This window comes from Poromitra crassiceps (assembly GCF_964638095.1).
Source record: "Poromitra crassiceps genome assembly, chromosome: 12".
Taxonomy (NCBI): domain Eukaryota; kingdom Metazoa; phylum Chordata; class Actinopteri; order Beryciformes; family Melamphaidae; genus Poromitra; species Poromitra crassiceps.
The window spans coordinates 41,988,013-42,007,163 of record NC_139632.1 but is presented as its reverse complement, the minus strand read 5'-3'; the positions used below and the strand labels follow the sequence as shown (position 1 = coordinate 42,007,163).

The window sequence follows — 19,151 nt, the reverse complement described above, 5'->3', positions numbered from 1 at the left end:
TTTCCTTTTGTTTTCTTTCCTTTCCTTTTGATTGCTTCACATTTCCTTTGTGGCTCTCCAAAGCATCTTGACCTTTTTCTGGAGACCATTAGAAACATAGTAATGGAAACATGCCCTCAGCGCAGTTGGAAGATCAAAGAGATCACCATGGCTCCTGTGTGGTGGACTGAGTCTAGAGATCACCATAGCTCCTGTGTGGTGGACTGAGTCTAGAGATCACCATGCTCCTGTGTGGTGGACTGAGTCTAAAGATCACCATAGCTCCTGTGTGGTGGACTGAGTCTAGAGATCACCATGCTCCTGTGTGGTGGACTGAGTCTAGAGATCACCATGCTCCTGTGTGGTGGACTGAGTCTAGAGATCACCATGGCTCCTGTGTGGTGGACTGAGTCTAGAGATCACCATGCTCCTGTGTGGTGGACTGAGTCTAGAGATCACCATGGCTCCTGTGTGGTGGACTGAGTCTAGAGATCACCATGCTCCTGTGTGGTGGACTGAGTCTAGAGATCACCATGCTCCTGTGTGGTGGACTGAGTCTAGAGATCACCATGGCTCCTGTGTGGTGGACTGAGTCTAGAGATCACCATAGCTCCTGTGTGGTGGACTGAGTCTAGAGATCACCATAGCTCCTGTGTGGTGGACTGAGTCTAGAGATCACCATGGCTCCTGTGTGGTGGACTGAGTCTAGAGATCACCATAGCTCCTGTGTGGTGGACTGAGTCTATCTGATGTCCAACACTCTCATTTGTCTTGTGTGTCATTTTATAAATAGTTTTTTACTAAATATAAGGTGCACACTACAGGGTGATAAGATTATGCCTCAGTTTAGCCATCCCACACTTAAATTTGGTCCTCAATTACTTCACAAAATGCTCAAATGTCAGGGTGCTTCACACATGCTGTGTTTAGTCTTGTGTGGTTTGGTTGGTTTGGTTTTCCTGAGTAGTATTCATGTATTATTGACAGTATTGACAGTGAAATGTATAAACTGAACAGAAACTGGCATTTTGTTAAAAGTAAATGGTGATTTAGCGATTAGTGCTCTTATAAAGGGATTGCTGCCTAAGTACTTTTGAGCAATCTTACAGAGCCAAAATACACCTTTTAATCCAGTCCTAAGTCTTTGATGTAATTAGTTTTTGGTCAAGATTCCAGCAGATGCATCTTCAGTAAGAACTTCAGTTTGACATCACAGAACTTATTTTCACCCCACAGTGTCACTCAGTCCTGCCCTTCTGGCTCCAGTTGAAAATGGCTCATTTAGCAGAAGTAAATTACACAAAGTTAACTAGAGTTAAAGAGCATGGTGCAGGTAAAAAAAAAAAAATGATAGTTAGAACTGAAGATTCTTATGAAAATACCCCCCTCCCCCCAAAAAAAAATAAATAAATATTAAAACATGCCCCCAGGGCAGAAATATGGAGAAAAGGTGGCATTATAATGCACATGCTCCAAAAAATGCCATCTGGGCAGATAACACCTGTGACTTTTTGGAGAACCATGGCACAACCGACCAACCATCTCAGCTGATGTAACCCAGTTCCAGAATGGTCTCAGGGAAAAACAAAAAACAAAAGAGAATCCTAAAGCCCAATTTATGCTTTGTCTGCCGACACTTTTGAAACGGTCGCCGACAGAAATGAGGACTTGAGTCGACACTTTCAAGTGTCGGCGAGCAGTGTCTGCTACCTGGTGAAATTACTAGCTGCTTATAGCCTTCGAGTGTGACCGTTGTGTGACCGTTGAACCGAGGCGAACGTCCTCTGAAGTATAAATGCAACACCATGAGCGACACTTTATTTTTCGTCTGCGACCATGTGCTGAGCGACACTTTATAATAAGTATAAATTAAGCTTAATTGCGACATAAAAGTCCCACATATGAATGCAAAGTGGTCTCTAACCTGCACCATGCTCTCTAAGCAGCAGCGGAGCAGCAAGTGTTGCGTGTGGTATGCACTTGATGTCTCTGCCAATGTGTGACTCATCAAAGTGTGAGGCATTTTACGCTGCCCGAGTGAAAAACAAAATGGTTAGGTAAAGCCTAAAATAGTTCTTTTAAAATTTTATCACCTTTTCTTTTTCCTTTTATTGCCCCTTTTACCACCGGGCCTATTTCCAGCCAGCGAAAGTGCTACAAGCTTTGCGCTCGAGCCAAAGTTTCATGGTTTTCACGCGGTGCACGAGGCCTGCAAAACATACTTAATGGTACACAGTCCTTACATCTGTGGAGGGTGCACCGTGTCGACTGTGTGATACTGTGGCTTGCCCAGGCTTTTCATGTTTGATTTAATTTTCTGAAGCAGTGTTTGTGTTGAAAGGAGATGTACAGGAATGCAACAGTCTGGTTTTTGTCAAGACTTTTTTGTCAAGTTTTTTCTCTCGTGTGGTTTGGAGAGTCATCTCTAACCGCCTGGCAGTCAGCAGCATCCAGCTTGGCAGCAGCAGTGAGCCAAACCCCTGTGTGGGATGTTGGTGGACAGCAGAGTTTTTTGGAGAGGGGCTGCTTATCTCCAGCTTTCAGCATGTCATGTTTTATATGACCACAGTTGAAAGCCTCTTTTTGTGAAGTCCGTGTGATTTGTGTCCGTCCTGCTGCGGTGCCATTAGCAGAGTCTGAGCATCAAACGCCAGCCTTACCGCGTCCAGATGTCCAGACGTCTTCTTCAAGCCACATGTCCTTCATGACGTAACATGACGCCACGCTTTAGTTTTTTTTTGCACGTCGGTCAAACTGAAGGGGATATTGATCACTCTGATGAAAGATGGTACATTGGTTGCACACAGCTGCACGAGAAGAAGCGTTCTCAGGCTGTCTCCAGCTAGAGGAGAGCAGCCTGATAAGATCATTACAGAGAGAGAAACCTTTTCCACAATTGCTGGCTTATACTGGCAGGGTCCCGCTGAGATCACCCTATGTCGTGTCCATTGAAGTAAGGCTTTACTTTAGTATAGTTAAGGCAGACGCTGCCTTCACCCCTGCATGCCCAGGAACAAATCAGAACCTTCTCTCCTTCATCTCCCGTTCTCATTGTTGTATACATGATATCATTTTATGGTGAGGTTCTTTTCATAAGCCAACGTGGGTTTTAAACCCAAGGACACATGCCCCCTTTTTATTAAATTTTCATTTATTATTATTATTATTATTATTATTATTATTATTATTATTATTATTATTATTATTATTATTATGGTGCAAATACATAAAACCTCCCATTCTGCACACTCAGACTTTGTAGTCAACGAACATTTGTTACATCGTATCGTGGTTCTATTGAATCATGAATCCCGTATCACGCGCTGTATCAAATCGTATCCTTAGTTAAACAGGTTGTTTCATCTTTATATCCCACACATGTGCCCGCTCACACTCCCTTCCTCACACACACACACACACACACACACACACACACACACACACACGCACGCACGCACGCACGCACGCGCGCACGCGCGCGCGCGCACCCCATCATCGTCATCATAATTACAACATCATAACACGGTCATAGCAATCACACTGACTGTAATTGACATCACCACGACAATGAGTGCTGGTGAAACCCACATAGTGGTCCAGCTAACTGCCTGCCTGCTTGTAAAGGGTGTTTTTCTGTCCAGCCGCACATTCTGACCATTCCCTCCTTGCCTCTGCCAGTTAGACGGGATGTTCTGGGCACTGGATCCAGTGTCAGCACCAAGCCTGGGTCTATGCTAAACAACTGGATCCAGTGTCAGCACCAAGCCTGGGTCTATGCTAAACAACTGGATCCAGTGTCAGCACCAAGCCTGGGTCTATGCTAAACAACTGGATCCAGTGTCAGCACCAAGCCTGGGTCTATGCTAAACAACTGGATCCAGTGTCAGCACCAAGCCTGGGTCTATGCTAAACAACTGGATCCAGTGTCAACACCAAGCCTGGGTCTATGCTAAACAACTGGATCTAGTGTCAACACCAAGCCTGGGTCTATGCTAAACAGCTGGATCCAGTGTCAACACCAAGCCTGGGTCTATGCTAAACAGCTGGATCCAGTGTCAGCACCAAGCCTGGGTCTATGCTAAACAGCTGGATCCAGTGTCAGCACCAAGCCTGGGTCTATGCTAAACAGCTGGATCCAGTGTCAGCACCAAGCCTGGGTCTATGCTAAACAGCTGGATCCAGTGTCAACACCAAGCCTGGGTCTATGCTAAACAACTGGATCCAGTGTCAGCACTGCTTAGCTCTGCTGCTGTGTTGTGACAAACAGCAATGCTCTGTGTAGGAAACAGCAGATACTGTTCATGTCAAAATAATGTCTCTGCCAAGGAGAGAGCGGAAACATTCAGTGCGTAACACACATTCTGTGTCTGGCCGCAACACAGGGCCAGTATCAGAAATGGTGTGTGTGTGTGTGTGTGTGTCGTGTGTGTGTGTGTGTGTGTGTGTGTGTGTGTGTGTGTGTGTGTGTGTGTGTGTACACACGTGCGTGCATGTGTTTGTGCACACTACTGTATATTTCCATGCATTCCTTTTTATGCACTCTTGCTTTTGAAAATAGACAGACTATGTTTGTGTGTGTGTGTGTGTGTGTGTGTGTGTACTCGTGCGTACATGTGTGCGTGCCTGTGTGTGTGTGTGTGTGTGTGTTTGTGTGTGTGTGTATGATACAGAAATCTCATCGTGTTCCTCTGTCTTTCCACAGGGGGATGCAGGGCCTGAGGGACCGAGAGGACTGTCTGGCCTGGTGGGACCTCAGGTAGGCTAGACACGGGCTACTGCAGCTAAACTGTAGGACAACTAGGACAAAAAAAGTGTCCATGCAATCATGAGACAGCATGATTACTGTCAACAAATGAGACAATAGACCCTTCTCACGGGGGCCATTTTGTGCCGAAAAGGCAGGTTAAACACAGGTGCAAGCAAAACACTAATGAGGGTTTCCAACTTCCATGATTGGAATTTGGAAACCCTCATTAGTGTTCTGCTTGCACCTGTGTTTATTCTGCCTTTAAGACACAAAATGACCCCCGTGAAAAGGGTCTATCGGCAAGAAGATTGGCAGCATCTTCTAGCCTCTACTGCGCTGTCTGATTTCGCAGGAAGTCTGCTCAATTGCTTTATGACACAAAACAGAAAGAGGGCGCTGTTCTTCAAGGGCAAAGGGAGCTAATAATTTCAGAGTTTCTCGTAATGGCAGATGGTGGAATGAAGACAAAGACAGGCTTCAAGGTTTTTATCCTCTTCAGTAAACCAAAAGAGACAAAGACGTAGAAAAAGATTTTTATCCTCTTCAGTAAACCAAAAGAGACAAAGACAGAAATATATTTTTGTAACCTTGGAAGTCATCTGAAATGTGGAAGCTCGTTCTCAATTCACCATGCAGTAGATCCATGCCATGACTTTACAATGACCCCACAAGAAGCATAGGGCTTCTGGTGTTTCATTGTCATATCCAAATGACGGTGAAAGAAGTGCAGCTGAAACCTTTGATTGGTTGATTGATTGATTTTATTTATTGATGGATATAGCGGAACAACATGGAAGCGATAGACATGTAAAAGTGTGCACACTTATTTCCAACATGGTCCCTACCTTGAGCCACAAAATCACCCTTTCTCTCTCATCAGCCTCCTCCCCCCCTGGCTCCACGTCACCTTCAGCTCCCTGCATCTGAAACAAGATGTCATTGAAGTCATTAATAAGCTCCAAACAAACCAAATGTTTCCTGACAACATTGTTCAACACAGAACTCTCTCACTCTCACTCTCTCTCACTCCCCCCCTCTCTCTCACTCTCTCACTCTCTCTCCCCCCCCCCCTCTCTCACTCCTCACTCATCCTCTTTCTCCCGTTCTCCCTCCCTCCCTCCCTCCATGGCAGGGCCCGACAGGACGAGGCGGTCTGCCTGGATTGAAAGGTGATAAGGTGATCTAAATATTTCTCTTATTGCAGTGTATCTGTGTGCAGTGTGTCCCTAGGCCCAGAGTGTGTTACCACTAGATGTTTGTGTATCTGTGTGCAGTGTGTCCCTAGGCCCAGCTCACATAGTGGAGTGTGTTACCACTAGATGTTTGTGTATCTGTGTGCAGTGTGTCCCTAGGCCCAGCTCACATAGTGGAGTGTGTTACCACTAGATGTTTGTGTATCTGTGTGCAGTGTGTCCCTAGGCCCAGCTCACATAGTGGAGTGTGTTACCACTAGATGTTTGTGTATCTGTGTGCAGTGTGTCCCTAGGCCCAGCTCTCATAGTGGAGTGTGTTACCACTAGATGTTTGTGTATCTGTGTGCAGTGTGTCCCTAGGCCCAGCTCACATAGTGGAGTGTGTTACCACTAGATGTTTGTGTATCTGTGTGCAGTGTGTCCCTAGGCCCAGCTCACATAGTGGAGTGTGTTACCACTAGATGTTTGTGTATCTGTGTGCAGTGTGTCCCTAGGCCCAGCTCACATAGTGCAGTGTGTTACCACTAGATGTTTGTGTATCTGTGTGCAGTGTGTCCCTAGGCCCAGCTCACATAGTGGAGTGTGTTACCACTAGATGTTTGTGTATCTGTGTGCAGTGTGTCCCTAGGCCCAGCTCACATAGTGGAGTGTGTTACCACTAGATGTTTTACGGTTTCGTAAAAATGGCAGCCAATAAACGGAGTGCATTTGTTGGGAATATTAGTTTGAACTGAAGATTGCCATTGCTCCATAATTGTCAAGTGTGTCTTTACACTGTGGGAATCAGTTTTAATGATATTATCTTTTTCCTTGATCCATGACCATAGTATTTTACTCTGACTACAGAACAGCTACTATAGATGTATGTATGTATGTATGTATGTACGTACGTACGTACAGTATGTACAGTATGTATGTATGTGTATATAATATATGTATCTACAGTATGTATGTATGTGTACAGTATGTATGTATGTATGTATGTATGTATGTATGTACGTACTGTATCTATGTGTGTGTGTGTGTGTGTGTGTGTGTGTGTGTGTGTGTGTGTGTGTGTGTGTGTGTGTGTGTGCGTGCGTGCGTGCGTGCGCGCGTGCGGGCGTGTATGTGCCCTGTGTGTGTTGTGATCACTGTGGCAGGGTGTTGTTGTGTTATATCTCTGTGTGATACTGTGAAATCCAGGGTGAAGTGGGACCAAGAGGCGAACCAGGAGAGATGGGGTACCAAGGCGATAAGGTGCGTCTGTTGCCTTGGCTCTGACATAAGAGAACACACTTGGGCACACAAGGGTCTGATTTTCCCAGTGATTTGCCAAAACTAATACCGAGCTAATCTGCCACGTTTTTCATTTGTAAAGTAAAAAAAAATGACCTGCCATATTTGGTGAAGAGGTCATCAGAGGTCATCTGATAATAATCGCTAATTTTGCATTCTTCTTCTGAATGTGCAATTTCTCTGTTCCCCGTCATGACAAATGGAGGCAGGAGTGCTATCTAGAGGAATGTTTTCTTTAATAACTCACGAAATGATGAGCTGTCAAATTCTGACCTTATATATTTTCATCAACCTGTGTGAATGTGTCTCACGAAATGCAGATGAGAGGCGATTTATTAAGTAGTACACGTCCCCAGATAAAACTGTTCCCATGCAAATAGTGCTGGATACGCACAGTTTCAGTGTTTCCTGTGTGTATCTTGCAGGGTGCTGCTGGCTTGCCGGGCCCTGCCGGTCCAAGAGGGAAACCAGGCCCACTGGTACGTCTGTGTGAGTGTGCTAGTGCACGTGCAGGCATCGCAGGACGTCTATTTATTTGTGTGTTTGTATTGTTTAGGAGTGTGCCCTTTTATGCAGCTTTTTGCACGGCTTTTATAGACAGCCAAGTAAACACCGTGTACCACAATGGAATCTGCCTGTCTATTTCAGTTAGCCTGTAAACGGAAAAGCAATTTGGTCACATTCACAACATATCGGCTTTGATTTGCAAGTTTTGCTGTGGGTACGGAGCTCGACTGAGCGGAGGAGAAGCTGGGAGAGGATTCAATGTCCCTCCGGCACTACTTTGTGTGGTAGACAGCAGAAACAAGCTCCGATCAAGAAGACGGATGAAACGTCATTAAAGAACCCTGTTCACATGACCTTGGATGGACTGTAAACATGTCCAGATGCGGTCCAGTCCCTTGGCGCCCGAGCCGTGTGCGCAGCATCAACTGTCGCTGTAGGTGAAGTTACTGCAATCCTGGAATAATCAGGATAAAACCACATGGTTCTCCAGCGTATTGTCAAGAAGAACAGATCCATTGTATTATATTGACTGACCTATAATCCGGCTCCTGATGCCCAGGTGCCGTTGGAAGAAGAAAACATAATATGAATGAGAAGATGCTAACTGTGTCATTAAGCACAGCCATAGCTTGAAATCCTACTATAGTTACTGGCATTGCCATTCCAAAACACTATTGAGTGCCAAAGTCACAACCTCAGCTCTTCTGGGTTTTTTGGGGGAATGAAAGGGATTTCTTTCCCCGTTCATTTTTCCATCGACGTTTCTTAAAATCCTTAAATCCATAGAAAGAGTTTTACAAAATGGAGAGAGAAAAAGTTTTGTTCTGAGTGAAATGCTCTATGTTCTCTCCTGATTCTGAATATAGCGGAATCACTTGGTTTGACCAAGTAAAGCTCTTTGTATACCGTCAATATTTTTCCAAACGTCTATGGAAAACTGAATGGGGGATGAAATCCCTTAGGTCCCATGCCGAACCCGGAAGAGGGCGTGACTTTGGCACTCTGTAGAAACCTGATATAGCGAAACTTTGACTACACCACCCACAGTGTGTCGCCCCCACCCGAATCACAAACACTGCCAAAAGAATGGCATGGTTAAAAAAAAAAACAGAATACAGGCTAAATGTTCATCTAAGTGGTTTTGAGAAGGAGAGAGAGAGAGATAGATGAAGGAAGAAAGGAGAAATAAGAGATTAGGATCAAATGATATGTAGGCCCGGGGATGAGTGCGGTTTGGTGTTGTTATGCTTGTCCTCATCTGCGTTCTTTGTTTTCAACAGGGTAAAATGGGTGAGATAGGACCTCAAGGACCACCCGGGCCTCCAGGACCAGAGGTAGGTCAATAGACACAGATGTGATAAGAAATAGAAACTAGAAAGCTGTAAAGAAAACAAAAGGATACTGATAAGAGTCCTTATGTGGCTCCTAACACACATGGTCATGTGACCTGAGTAACAGGTTCTGATATAGAATCACACATAAGGACACATGATCATTTAAAAGTGTCATTTTGTCAAGTGAATTTTAAGCAAACTATAAGAATGATGCAAAAAATGAAGTAAAAATGCCTCTGTCCATCAAATGGATTGAGGCCGTTAATAGACCGTTTCACCTGAATTCTGTTGCTAGGGAACAGTTCGGACTCTAGTTTATTTCCTGTCAGCAGGAAGTAAGCTAGAGTCTTTCAAGAACTGATTATTATTGGTTGTTAAAGTTATTATTCTGTGGTATCAGCTAATGTTGGCCATAATTCATGCTGTCCAAAGATCTGAAGATCGTTGTCGATACATAATTTAGATGCAAACTTTGGCTGTAGATTTCACCATGTCACTATTTACATGACAAAATGTGTTCCCATCACTATGTCAGACTAATTTCTACTTGAGGGGTGGGGACATATTTCAAGTGAGCGCAAAAGTAAGCTTAGAACTATTTTTGCATCATTAAGGACAGAACAGAAGGAATTAGGTATATAATCATGTTGATTATGGGACAGCAGGCAATGGAATCTTTTGCCCCAGGTGTTTCTGACTGGACAGTCTGTATGCCTACGGCCCCAGGTGTTTCTGACTGGACAGTCTGTATGCCTACGGCCCCAGGTGTTTCTGACTGGACAGTCTGTATGCCTACGGCCCCAGGTGTTTCTGACTGGACAGTCTGTATGCCTACGGCCCCAGGTGTTTCTGACGGGACAGTCTGTATGCCTACAGCCCCAGGTGTTTCTGACTGGACAGTCTGTATGCCTACGGCCCCAGGTGTTTCTGACTGGACAGTCTGTATGCCTACGACCCCAGGTGTTTCTGACCAGACAGTCTGTATGCCTACAGCCCCAGGTGTTTCTGACCAGACAGTCTGTATGCGTACGGCCCCAGGTGTTTCTGACGGGACAGTCTGTATGCCTACAGCCCCAGGTGTTTCTGACCAGACAGTCTGTATGCCTACAGCCCCAGGTGTTTCTGACCAGACAGTCTGTATGCGTACGGCCCCAGGTGTTTCTGACGGGACAGTCTGTATGCCTACGGCCCCAGGTGTTTCTGACCAGACAGTCTGTATGCCTACGGCCCCAGGTGTTTCTGACGGGACAGTCTGTATGCCTACGGCCCCAGGTGTTTCTGACTGGACAGTCTGTATGCCTACGGCCCCAGGTGTTTCTGACGGGACAGTCTGTATGCCTACGGCCCCAGGTGTTTCTGACTGGACAGTCTGTATGCCTACGGCCCCAGGTGTTTCTGACTGGACAGTCTGTATGCCTACGGCCCCAGGTGTTTCTGACTAGACAGTCTGTATGCCTACAGCCCCAGGTGTTTCTGACTGGACAGTGTGTATGCCTACAGCCCCAGGTGTTTCTGACTGGACAGTCTGTATGCCTACGGCCCCAGATGTTTCTGACTGGACAGTCTGTATGCCTACGGCCCCAGGTGTTTCTGACCAGACAGTCTGTATGCCTACGGCCCCAGGTGTTTCTGACCGGACAGTCTGTATGCGTACGGCCCCAGGTGTTTCTGACTGGACAGTCTGTATGCCTACGGCCCCAGGTGTTTCTGACTGGACAGTGTGTATGCCTACGGCCCCAGGTGTTTCTGACCAGACAGTCTGTATGCCTACAGCCCCAGGTGTTTCTGACTGGACAGTCTGTATGCCTACGGCCCCAGGTGTTTCTGACCGGACAGTCTGTATGCCTACGGCCCCAGGTGTTTCTGACTGGACAGTCTGTATGCGTACGGCCCCAGGTGTTTCTGACCAGACAGTCTGTATGCCTACGGCCCCAGGTGTTTCTGACCAGACAGTCTGTATGCCTACGGCCCCAGGTGTTTCTGACTGGACAGTCTGTATGCGTACGGCCCCAGGTGTTTCTGACCGGACAGTCTGTATGCGTACGGCCCCAGGTGTTTCTGACCGGACAGTCTGTATGCGTACGGCCCCAGGTGTTTCTGACTGGACAGTCTGTATGCGTACGGCCCCAGGTGTTTCTGACTGGACAGTCTGTATGCGTACGGCCCCAGGTGTTTCTGACTGGACAGTCTGTATGCGTACGGCCCCAGGTGTTTCTGACTGGACAGTCTGTATGCGTACGGCCCCAGGTGTTTCTGACTGGACAGTCTGTATGCGTACGGCCCCAGGTGTTTCTGACCGGACAGTCTGTATGCGTACGGCCCCAGGTGTTTCTGACCGGCGGACAGTCTGTATGCGTACGGCCCCAGGTGTTTCTGACTGGACAGTCTGTATGCGTACGGCCCCAGGTGTTTCTCACTCAAGACACTGCTATGAATACTGACCCCTGGTTGCACTTGGCCTGAGGGACTTTGTTGTCCCTAAGTTTTCAGGTTCAAGCACTTGTGAACTTCAAGTTCAAGTCCCATCTACTTGCTTTTCACAATAAAGCCACTGGGCTTTACAGTTTTTCATTTTGCAACTTTCAAGTTTCCATTATTTTTTGTATTTTCTTCTTCCAGAATCCCTTTGAAACATGTATTGCTGTAGGTCATATCCTTAAGGCCCAATTATGCTCAATGTTAAATACGGATATGGACAAAGCCTTCTGTCCGTACTCTGCAGTCATTTCGTGCATAATTCTGCACGTTTTCTGAACGCTTACGATACGGATGAAACAGAGCAGTACCACACACACACACACACACACACACACACACACACACACACACACACACACACATTTTACTCTACTGCCCACTAGTGGCTGTATTGCTTATCATGATAACAACGTGAAAGAAGCATGGAAGTATGTGGGCACTGATGGCTCCACCGTTTGAAACGGACACATTTATTTTAGGATGAAAATGGAGCATAAATGAACCTCTAAGCCTGCTAGGTGAGAGGGAAGTGGAGAGGCTGTGAGTGTGTGGGAGATAAACACCAAATACATCTTATAGCCCCTGTGTATAATGGTATATTATATATTAGTGGCATCATAGCAATGGAAAGAAACAGGCATCCGGGTAGTGCAGCGGTAGATTCCCTGCCTACCAACATGAGGGTCGCAGGTTGGAACCCCTGAAAAAAGTAGGGAAAAAGTAATAGAAAGAAAGAGACAGAGAGAGAGACACACACACACACACACACACACACACACACACACACACACACACACACACACACACACATCTTTACTCTCCTATAGAGAGCCAAAGTGAACGTCACTTCCTGCTTTTCTCCCTGTACCAGTGTGTGAAAAATATGAATGGTGGTGAACGGAGCGATACGCTACCTTTTTGATCCCGTTTGAATTGTGCCACGGGAGTACACGCATCATGTTTGTCAATGTAAAAGATAACTCTGCAAGTCGAGAAAGTCGCAGTTTGTGGTAAAACTGTGGCACTATAAGTTATAAATCAGAAAGACTACACACAACCAGTCACATAAGTGACGTCTCTCCCGCCAGGCCATCGTTGTTGATGGTGTGACGTATAATGTGCGACACGAGATGTAGCTGATGGACAAAACTAAACTAAACGTTTCAGTTTCAGGACAAACTGCGACTTTCTTGACATGCATTAGTTATCTTTTAAATTGACATAATTTGACATGTGTTCCCCGTGGCAATTCAAACGGGATAAAAAAGTAACGTATCTCTCCGTTCACCACCATTCATTTTTCACACGCTGGTACAGGGAGAAAAGCAGTGAAGTGAAGTTCACTTTGGCTCTCTATTAGAGTGAGTGTGTGCGTGTGCGTGTGTGTGTGTGTGTGTGTGTGCGTGTGTGTGTGTGTGTGTGTGTGTGTGTGTGTGTGTGTGTGGGCACAGAGCCAGGTCATGGCCTCTTTACTCAAGGTTGTGTCAGGGTGAGGGGCAGAGTCAAATAGCTACAAAATACAGTTGTTGTTTTTTGACAGTGGTAATAAGGATAGGTGCAGGGTGAGGGGGCAGAGTCAAATAGCTACAAAATACAGTTGTGTTTTTTGACAATGGTAATAAGGATAGGTGCAGGGTGACGTTTTCCCCACTGATGATGAACATATAACATGTGACAGTGTCCATAGATGTATATAAGCCAGTCGCTGCCTACCAACACGAGGGTCACAGTTTCCAGCCCCTGTGTCGGGCGTCCATACAGGCACAATTGGCCGTGTCTGCGGGTGGGAAGCTGGATTAAGGCTATGTGTCCTGGTCGCTAGTCACTAGTGCCTCCTCTGGTCGCTCGGGCCGCCTGTTCAGGAGGGAGAGGAACTCCAATCTAATCTTTAACTTAGGAGTTAAAACACAGCTGTTATTTCTTTACGTGAATGAGTTAAACGCTAAATGCTTTTCTATACAGGTGTCATAGTTCTCTTTGACATTCTCTGTGTTTGTTGCTTTGGCCAGATGCAAGTGTCCAGCCTTTTTCTTCCTAACATACATTTTTTGAATCCCCTCTCAAAAAAGTCATCCTCTGTTCTTTTGGACAAACTCACTTTAAGCAGGGCCGGAAATTTGAACTTGCCTACTTGCAGTCGGGACTGGTTATGATTAATCTCACATGCCAGAATTTGAGTGTGAGGCAATGGAGATGGCAACTAAGTACTAGTCCAATATATTTCCAAGGTCCATCTGTGACTGTAAATCTGAATGGCATCTCTCGGTTCTGGATTTCCAATAGCTCGCATGTCCTCAAAGAGGTCACTGTCGACATGAACAGCATGGAAAATGTCAACGTCAAAGACACGCTGCCTCCGCTACAACACGGCCGCGGGTCAAACGGGCCACAGCTAGCGGGCCTGAGCCCCGAGGCCTATCAGCTCCCATCAGCTCGGCAGCCTCCATCACTATCTCTACATCAGTTTTCTATCAGCTGCCCCGGCTCACAAGAAGCCCCACCCTCTCTGCTACAGACGTATACGTGATACCTTCACTGCCCTCTCTGCTACAGACGTATACGTGATACCTTCAGTGCCCTCTCTGCTGCAGACGTATACGTGATACCTTCAGTGCCCTCTCTGCTACAGACGTATACGTGATACCTTCACTGCCCTCTCTGCTACAGACGTATACGTGATACCTTCACTGCCCTCTCTGCTACAGACGTATACGTGATACCTTCAGTGCCCTCTCTGCTACAGACGTATACGTGATACCTTCAGTGCCCTCTCTGCTACAGACGTATACGTGATACCTTCAGTGACCTCTCTGCTACAGACGTATACGTGATACCTTCAGTGACCTCTCTGCTACAGACGTATACGTGATACCTTCAGTGCCCTCTCTGCTGCAGACGTATACGTGATACCTTCAGTGCCCTCTCTGCTGCAGACGTATATGTGATACCTTCAGTGCCCTCTCTGCTACAGACGTATACATGATACCTTCAGTGTGTTTCTCTGCTACAGACGTATATGTGATACCTTCAGTGCCCTCTCTGCTACAGACGTATACGTGATACCTTCAGTGTGTTTCTCTGCTACAGACGTATACGTGATACCTTCACTGCCCTCTCTGCTGCAGACGTATACGTGATACCTTCAGTGACCTCTCTGCTACAGACGTATACGTGATACCTTCAGTGACCTCTCTGCTACAGACGTATACGTGATACCTTCAGTGCCCTCTCTGCTGCAGACGTATACGTGATACCTTCAGTGCCCTCTCTGCTACAGACGTATACGTGATACCTTCAGTGACCTCTCTGCTGCAGACGTATACGTGATACCTTCAGTGTGTTTCTCTGCTACAGACGTATACGTGATACCTTCAGTGACCTCTCTGCTACAGACGTATACGTGATACCTTCAGTGACCTCTCTGCTACAGACGTATATGTGATACCTTCAGTGCCCTCTCTGCTACAGACGTATACGTGATACCTTCAGTGTGTTTCTCTGCTACAGACGTATACGTGATACCTTCACTGCCCTCTCTGCTGCAGACGTATACGTGATACCTTCAGTGACCTCTCTGCTACAGACGTATACGTGATACCTTCAGTGCCCTCTCTGCTGCAGACGTATACGTGATACCTTCAGTGCCCTCTCTGCTACAAACGTATACGTGATACCTTCAGTGACCTCTCTGCTACAGACGTATACGTGATACCTTCACTGCCCTCTCTGCTACAGACGTATACGTGATACCTTCAGTGCCCTCTGCTACAGACGTATACGTGATACCTTCAGTGCCCTCTGCTACAGACGTATACGTGATACCTTCAGTGCCCTCTCTGCTGCAGACGTATACATGATACCTTCAGTGCCCTCTCTGCTGCAGACGTATATGTGATACCTTCAGTGCCCTCTCTGCTACAGACGTATACGTGATACCTTCAGTGTGTTTCTCTGCTACAGACGTATACGTGATACCTTCAGTGCCCTCTCTGCTACAGACGTATACGTGATACCTTCAGTGCCCTCTCTGCTACAGACGTATATGTGATACCTTCAGTGCCCTCTCTGCTGCAGACATATACATGATACCTTCAGTGCCCTCTCTGCTACAGACGTATACGTGATACCTTCAGTGCCCTCTCTGCTACAGACGTATACATGATACCTTCAGTGCCCTCTCTGCTACAGACGTATACGTGATACCTTCAGTGCCCTCTCTGCTACAGACGTATACGTGATACCTTCAGTGCCCTCTCTGCTGCAGACGTATACATGATACCTTCAGTGCCCTCTCTGCTACAGACGTATACGTGATACCTTCAGTGCCCTCTCTGCTACAGACGTATACGTGATACCTTCAGTGCCCTCTCTGCTGCAGACGTATACATGATACCTTCAGTGCCCTCTCTGCTGCAGACGTATACGTGATACCTTCAGTGTGTTTCTCTGCTACAGACGTATACGTGATACCTTCAGTGACCTCTCTGCTACAGACGTATACGTGATACCTTCAGTGCCCTCTCTGCTGCAGACGTATATGTGATACCTTCACTGCCCTCTCTGCTACAGACGTACACGTGATACCTTCAGTGTGTTTCTCTGCTACAGACGTATACGTGATACCTTCAGTGCCCTCTCTGCTACAGACGTATACGTGATACCTTCAGTGACCTCTCTGCTACAGACGTATACGTGATACCTTCAGTGCCCTCTCTGCTGCAGACGTATACGTGATACCTTCAGTGCCCTCTCTGCTGCAGACGTATATGTGATACCTTCAGTGCCCTCTCTGCTACAGACGTATACGTGATACCTTCAGTGTGTTTCTCTGCTACAGACGTATATGTGATACCTTCAGTGCCCTCTCTGCTACAGACGTATACGTGATACCTTCAGTGCCCTCTCTGCTACAGACGTATATGTGATACCTTCAGTGCCCTCTCTGCTACAGACGTATACGTGATACCTTCAGTGCCCTCTCTGCTACAGACGTATACGTGATACCTTCAGTGCCCTCTCTGCTGCAGACGTATATGTGATACCTTCAGTGCCCTCTCTGCTACAGACGTATACGTGATACCTTCAGTGTGTTTCTCTGCTACAGACGTATACGTGATACCTTCACTGCCCTCTCTGCTACAGACGTATACGTGATACCTTCAGTGACCTCTCTGCTTCAGACGTATACGTGATACCTTCAGTGCCCTCTCTGCTGCAGACGTATATGTGATACCTTCAGTGCCCTCTCTGCTACAGACGTATACGTGATACCTTCAGTGTGTTTCTCTGCTACAGACGTATACGTGATACCTTCAGTGACCTCTCTGCTTCAGACGTATACGTGATACCTTCAGTGCCCTCTCTGCTGCAGACGTATACGTGATACCTTCACTGCCCTCTCTGCTGCAGACGTATACGTGATACCTTCAGTGACCTCTCTGCTACAGACGTATACGTGATACCTTCAGTGACCTCTCTGCTACAGACGTACACGTGATACCTTCAGTGTGTTTCTCTGCTACAGACGTATACGTGATACCTTCAGTGCCCTCTCTGCTACAGACGTATACGTGATACCTTCACTGCCCTCTCTGCTACAGACGTACACGTGATACCTTCAGTGTGTTTCTCTGCTACAGAAGTATACGTGATACCTTCAGTGCCCTCTCTGCTACAGACATATACGTGATACCTTCAATGCCCTCTCTGCTACAGACGTATACGTGATACCTTCAGTGTGTTTCTCTGCTACAGACATATACGTGATACCTTCAGTGACCTCTCTGCTACAGACATATACGTGATACCTTCAATGCCCTCTCTGCTGCAGACGTATACGTGATACCTTCAGTGCCCTCTCTGCTACAGACGTATACGTGATACCTTCAGTGCCCTCTCTGCTGCAGACGTATACGTGATACCTTCAGTGCCCTCTCTGCTGCAGACGTATACGTGATACCTTCAGTGCCCTCTCTGCTACAGACGTATACGTGATACCTTCAGTGCCCTCTCTGCTACAGACGTATACGTGATACCTTCAGTGCCCTCTCTGCTGCAGACGTATACGTGATACCTTCAGTGCCCTCTCTGCTACAGACGTATACGTGATACCTTCAGTGACCTCTCTGCTACAGACGTATACGTGATACCTTCAGTGCCCTCTCTGCTACAGACGTATACGTGATACCTTCAGTGCCCTCTCTGCTACAGACATATACGTGATACCTTCAGTGCCCTCTCTGCTGCAGACGTATACGTGATACCTTCAGTGCCCTCTCTGCTACAGACGTAAACGTGATACCGTCAGTGCCCTCTCTGCTACAGACGTATACGTGATACCTTCAGTGCCCTCTCTGCTACAGACGTATACGTGATATCTTCAGTGACCTCTCTGCTGCAGACGTATACGTGATACCTTCAGTGTGTTTCTCTGCTACAGACGTATACGTGATACCTTCAGTGTGTTTCTCTGCTACAGACGTATACGTGATACCTTCAGTGTGTTTCTCTGCTACAGACGTATACGTGATACCTTCAGTGTGTTTCTCTGCTACAGACGTATACGTGATACCTTCAGTGCCCTCTCTGCTGCAGACGTATACGTGATACCTTCAGTGCCCTCTCTGCTACAGACGTATACGTGATACCTTCAGTGCCCTCTCTGCTACAGACGTATACGTGATACCTTCAGTGCCCTCTCTGCTACAGACGTATACGTGATACCTTCAGTGCCCTCTCTGCTACAGACGTATACGTGATACCTTCAGTGCCCTCTCTGCTACAGACGTATACGTGATACCTTCAGTGCCCTCTCTGCTACAGACGTATACGTGATACCTTCAGTGCCCTCTCTGCTACAGACGTATACGTGATACCTTCAGTGCATTTCAAAGAGGAGCCGCTGCTGTACCACATTAACTATTCCGCTTTCTTCATGCCATTTGGAAATGCGCTGTAATCCGGTCCCGCCTGTAATGTACACAGAGGAAGGACGAGGTGATTTATTGTCTGGGCTCAAACTCGACCGATCACTCATGTGACTCATGATTCTGTCTTCCTGTTGTTTTTCTCAGGGGTTTCCTGGGGACATTGGAGTACCAGGGCCCAACGGTCCACCTGGACCAAAGGTACGAACAGCACCGTTCAAGTCAATGTACACCAAACACAACAATTGTGTGAACATGATACATTATGAATGTTCTCTCTCTCTCTCTCTCTCTCTCTCTCTCTCTATCTATCTAGGGTCTGCAGGGTACCAGGGGGCCCCAGGGACCTCCGGGGCCGAAAGGAACAGAGGTGAGTCGTTTCTTGATTGTACGCGTCTAGACGGTAGTCGACTCGATTCATCATAGATACAGCGCAGTGGAAAACGCGGGTAGCGCGCATGGGATTTCCATTGAATCATCAGTCCGAGGCGAGATTAACTGACTACAATGAGCATCTAATCATATTGCAAGATCCTGGAGGGAGTGTTTCTATAGATCCTGGAGGGAGTGTTTCTATAGATCCTGGAGGGAGTGTTTCTATTCTGATGTCTCTTGGGGCATGTTCCACAGGGTGAAGTCATGATGGGTGCTAATAAAAACAACACTGAAAGTTTTCCAGCTGTGGAAAAAAATGAAGGAACAGAAGCCT

At 46.8% G+C, this 19,151-nt stretch overlaps 1 protein-coding gene across 1 annotated transcript in view; it reads left to right on the top strand.

Moving 5' to 3' along the window:
- col24a1 (collagen type XXIV alpha 1 chain) overlaps positions 1 to 19,151 on the top strand; it is a 179,293-nt gene that overhangs the window by 74,820 nt on the left and 85,322 nt on the right. Inside the window, exons 15-21 of the mRNA XM_083647399.1 lie at positions 4,682 to 4,735; positions 5,859 to 5,903; positions 7,105 to 7,158; positions 7,623 to 7,676; positions 8,985 to 9,038; positions 18,590 to 18,643; positions 18,759 to 18,812. Of these exons, the coding sequence (XP_083503525.1) occupies positions 4,682 to 4,735; positions 5,859 to 5,903; positions 7,105 to 7,158; positions 7,623 to 7,676; positions 8,985 to 9,038; positions 18,590 to 18,643; positions 18,759 to 18,812 (369 nt within the window). The remainder of the gene's footprint in view (positions 1 to 4,681; positions 4,736 to 5,858; positions 5,904 to 7,104; positions 7,159 to 7,622; positions 7,677 to 8,984; positions 9,039 to 18,589; positions 18,644 to 18,758; positions 18,813 to 19,151) is intronic.